At 43.2% G+C, this 5,000-nt stretch overlaps 1 protein-coding gene across 1 annotated transcript in view; it reads right to left on the reverse strand.

Moving 5' to 3' along the window:
* The window catches only part of LOC135094878 (nuclear factor 1 X-type-like), a 60,216-nt gene that overhangs the window by 54,298 nt on the left and 918 nt on the right, over positions 1 to 5,000 (reverse strand). Inside the window, exon 1 of the mRNA XM_063995353.1 lies at positions 3,248 to 5,000. This exon is cut by the window's right edge and continues 918 nt beyond it. Within this exon, the coding sequence (XP_063851423.1) occupies positions 3,248 to 3,364 (117 nt within the window). The 5' untranslated portion in view covers positions 3,365 to 5,000. The remainder of the gene's footprint in view (positions 1 to 3,247) is intronic.

A 5,000-nucleotide genomic window follows, 5' to 3' on the forward strand; every position in this document is an offset into this window, starting at 1 on the left:
CTCTCTCTCTCTCTCTCTCTCTCTCTCTCTCTCTCTCTCTCTCTCTCTCTCTCTCTCTGGATTGCTATGCGTGTGTGTGTGTGTGTGTGTGTGTGTGTGTGTGTGTGTGTTACATGCACCACCACCACCACAACCTACGCTACCCTTTAAAGATGGAGGAAGAGAAGGAGGAGGAGGAGGAGGAGGAGGAGGAGGAGGAGGAGGAGGAGGAGGAGGAGGAGGAGGAGGAGGAGGAGGAGGAGGTGAAGTACGCGAAGGTCAGAAGAGGAGGGGATGGGGAAGAGAGGAGGAGGCGAAGGTCGTAGGAGGAGGAGGAGGAGGAGGAGGAGGAGGAGGAGGAGGAGGAGGAGGAGGTGGAGGAGGAGGAGGAGGAGGAGGAGGAGGAGGAGGTAGTGGGTACAAGAGAAAATTGCAAGGTCGTTGGTTCCTCCTCCTCCTCCTCCTCCTCCTCCTCCTCCTCCTCCTCCTCCTCCTCTTCCTCCTCCTTACTTACCGTTAGTCCCCACTCCCCCTCTAAGGAGTACGGGGTCATTGGCACACTCGAGGGGGAGGAGGAGGAGGAGGAGGAGGAGGAGGAGGAGGAGGAGGAGGAGGAGGAGGAGGAAGGATATAACATGCCTATACTTCACCTCTCTCTCTCTCTCTCTCTCTCTCTCTCTCTCTCTCTCTCTCTCTCTCTCTCTCTCTCTCTCTGAATATGTAAACAAAACATCAATAAATAACGGAAATGAGAAATAGAAATAAATGATAAATAGAAAAATAAATGCATAAAATAAATGAATAAATGAGAGAGAGAGAGAGAGAGAGAGAGAGAGAGAGAGAGAGAGAGAGAGAGAGAGAGAGGCAGATAGGAAAGGAGATAAAGAGAAAACAGACAGACAGACAGACAGACAGACAAAGAGAAACACACAAACAAACAAACAAACAAAAACAAACAAAAAAAAAAAATACACATACATACATACACATACATACATACATACATACATACATACATACATACATACAGACAGACAGACAGACAGACAGACAGACAGACAGATAAGCGGGTCAACAATTGGGTCAGCTGGCAACCCCTGTGACGTCACGAGGTGGGCAGCGGGCAACGAGGTCAAGATCCGTACCCTTTGACCTCTAGCGGTGAGTATGAGAGAGAGAGAGAGAGAGAGAGAGAGAGAGAGAGAGAGAGAGAGAGAGAGAGAGAGAGAGAGAGAGCTGACCTAAACATCACAACAAACTCCTCTCTCTCTCTCTCTCTCTCTCTCTCTCTCTCTCTCTCTCTCTCTCTCTCTCTCTCTCTCTCACACACACACACACACACACACACACACACACACACACACACACACAACACCACGTGCACACACCCATACACAGATTAACGGTACACACACACACACACACACACACACACACACACACACACACACACACACACACACACACACACACACACGCATCTTAATCTCTTGAAAGTTAATGCTACCACTACTACTACTACTACTATTATTACTACTACTACTACTACTACTACTACTACTACTACTACTACTACCACCACTCCCACCACTATAACAACAACAACAACTATTACTACTACTACAACAACAACAACAACAACAACAACTACAACTACAACAACTACAACTACTACTACTACTACTACTACTACAACCACTACCTACACCAAAACATTTTTATGACGTTTACTAATGCATGGTTAGATAAAAAGAAAAAAAAAAGAGAGAGAAAAAAAAAGAAAAGTATATTTAAGTGCCTTTCATATATATTTAAGTACGTCACAACTTGACATATTAAAGAGAGAGAGAGAGAGAGAGAGAGAGGGGGGGGAGGGGGAGGGGCTTTAAATCCTGCTAAAGGTTCTTCTCACCTAAACTGAAATGGGTTTTAAAAGTTACGAAGGTTAAATATGAAACTTGCCATTTAGCATTCCAATCTCTCTCTCTCTCTCTCTCTCTCTCTCTCTCTCTCTCTCTCTCTCTCTCTCTCTCTCTCTCTCTTATCTTTTTATCTCTATTCTCCGCCGCCATTTTGTGGTAGAGAGAGAGAGAGAGAGAGAGAGAGAGAGAGAGAGAGAGAGAGAGAGAGAGAGAGAGAGAGAGAGAGAGAGAGAGAGAGAGAGAGAGAGAGAGTATACGTAAACAATCACTTCCTAATGTTCCCGTTAAGATAAATACACACATACATGCATACATATAAACATATATACATACATACATACATACATACATACATACAGCTTCCTAACACATTTACGCACACGGAATCAACGAGAATACACACACACACACACACACACATACACACACACACACACAGTCCCGGTGACTCACACACACACACACACACACACACACTCATTCTGGGAAACCACGACTCACCCCCTTCTTATGAGTCAAACAATGACGACAACAACAATTACAACCACACGACCCCCCCACGACCCCCCACAAGACGACCCCCACGCCCACGACCACAAAACCACCTTCTCCACCTGCCAGGATGACCCCACGACCTCTGTTACCTTCACAGCCACAGTACAACAGGAGCGGTGAAGTCCACAAGCAGTACTATATCTTCCGCCGCTTTTTACGACCTCGGATTGAAATAAGCGTAGTAATAATAATGATAACAGCAGACCTCTTTTGTAGCCTTCGTACGACCACCCACTTAAATAATAATGATAATAATGATAATAATAATAATAATGATCTGAAAAATCTTTATAAATTGTTTAGTCTGTCCTTCATCTTCTTCTTCACTCCTTCCTTCACTTCCTTCTTCATCCTTAACTACTCTGTATCCTCCTTTCCTTCACGCCTACATCCCTCCTTCATTTATTCAACCCTTCCTTCACTCCTAACCTAACCTAACCTAACCTAACCTAACTTAACCTAAACTAACCTAACCTAATCTAATCTAACTTAACCTAACCTAACTCAACTTAACCTAACCTAACCTAATCTAATCTAACTTAACCTAACCTAACTTAACTTAACCTAACCTAATCTAATCTAACTTAACCTAACCTAACTTAACCTAACCTAACTTAACCTAACCTAACCTAACCTAACTTAACCTAACCTAACCTAACCTAACCTAACTTAACCTAACCTAACCTAACCTAACTTAACCTAACCTAACCTAACTTAACCTAACCTAACCTAACCTAACCTAACCTAACCTAACCTAACCTCCTTCTTCACCCCTTCACCCCTTCACCTACCGTTGCTTCAGCCACTTTGGGGTAGGAAGGGGGGCTGCGTGCTGTGACAAGAGGTGCTGTGGTTGCTGTGGTGAGGAAAGCTTCGGGTTTAAGTGCTTCACCATCCATGTTGACCATTTATTGCCACTAGAAGCTGCGGTGAAGCTGTGGTTATGCTGTGGTGGCGCCGCTGTGGGAGTCTCAAGTGTTTTTGTCACCGCGTTTGCTGTGGTCGTAAGTTTCCTGGACCAGAATGACTAGACGCTGTGACGCTGTGACGCTGTGATGCTGTGATGCTGCGGTGAAAGGCTTCCGCGTCTCTCTCTTCCCTTTCTATTTTTTCAGAGTTTCTGGACAAGAGACTGACTAGATGCTGTGACGCTGTGGAAGATTTCAACGCTTTCTCCCCGCGTTTGCTGTGGTTTCAAGGTTCCTGGACTAGAAATTGACTAGATGCTGTGTTGCTGGTCTTGTGATGCTGTGTTGTAGCTGTGAACCGTAATGCACTGCTGTGGATCGCCGGCGTGCTGTTCACTGGACTTGCTGGCGATCGCTAACACTACTTCGCTGTGTCCCTGAGCGGCAAACACCACAGTATTTTGCTGTGCGGTAGCTGTGAAATGATGCAGTGCTGAAAATCGTTTGCGTGCTGTTTAAATGACTGGCTGTGGTGTTTTCAATGTTCTGCGGTGTTTTGCTGGGCCGCTAACACCAAACACTATACTCTGCTGTGTTGCTGTGACGCTAACACCACAAAATCTTGCTGTGCTTTGTCTGGTGCTGTTCAAAGATGTTTCTAATATTTGTTGTGGCATAGGAATAATTTTTTTTTTTTTTTCCTTTTTGAGTTACAATTTTAACATTTTTCAGGTTAATAATCTTGAGTTTTTTCTTCTTTTTTCAGAGTTTACAATTTCATCTTTATTTCTTTGAGTTTACTGTCTTGAATGATTCTTTGAGTTAGTAATTTTTCTTTTTCGTGTTTACAATCTTAAAATCTCCTCTCTCTAGTTTAGTCTTAATTTTCCTTTTTTTTTTTTTCCCCAAAGTTTTCAAATCTCAATTATTTTCGAGTTTACAATCTAAAATTTTCAGCCTCGTTTTCTTAAGACATCCAGACAGTCATTTGTTTCTCTATTTCCTGACTTCCTGTGATGATATTTTGGCCTTTCAGTATTTTCCTATCTTCAAACGTCGACTTCTTGATATTTGTAACGTTAACTTATTTAAAACACTATTCCTTTATACAGTAAGTTACTTTTTATCTGTCTAATTTTCAAACGATCTTGTTATCATGAATCTTGATATCGTACCTTTATCTCAACTATCGTACCTTGTTCATTTCTTCCTCTCCTTATTTTTCAGGCGAGTTAACTGCGATTCAGAGAAAAAAATTAACTATATATATCTCTCTCTTGCTCTCTCTCTCTCACTCACTCTGTTTCACTCACTCTCTTTCTCTCCGTGTCTTTCTTTTTCTCTCCCTTCCTCACTTCACTGGCTTGTCGCTTCTCCTTTCTATAGTTTTACGTGCTGGCGGCGGTGGCAGTGGTGGTGGTGGTGGTAGTGGTGGTAGATAAGCTTGATTTCTCGCTCTTAAAAATAGTGGTGGATGGTGTCTCAATACAGTCGTAGCAGCAGTAGTAGTAGTTGTAGTAGTAGTGGTAGTAGTAGTAGTAGGAGTGATAACAGCTATATTCTTGTCAGCAGACGGCAGCGAGGACAAGAGCAGAAGCAGTAGCAGAGGTAGAAACAGTTGTAGGAGCAGCAGAAG

Source organism: Scylla paramamosain, chromosome 47 (genome assembly GCF_035594125.1).
Source record: "Scylla paramamosain isolate STU-SP2022 chromosome 47, ASM3559412v1, whole genome shotgun sequence".
Lineage (NCBI taxonomy): Eukaryota > Metazoa > Arthropoda > Malacostraca > Decapoda > Portunidae > Scylla > Scylla paramamosain.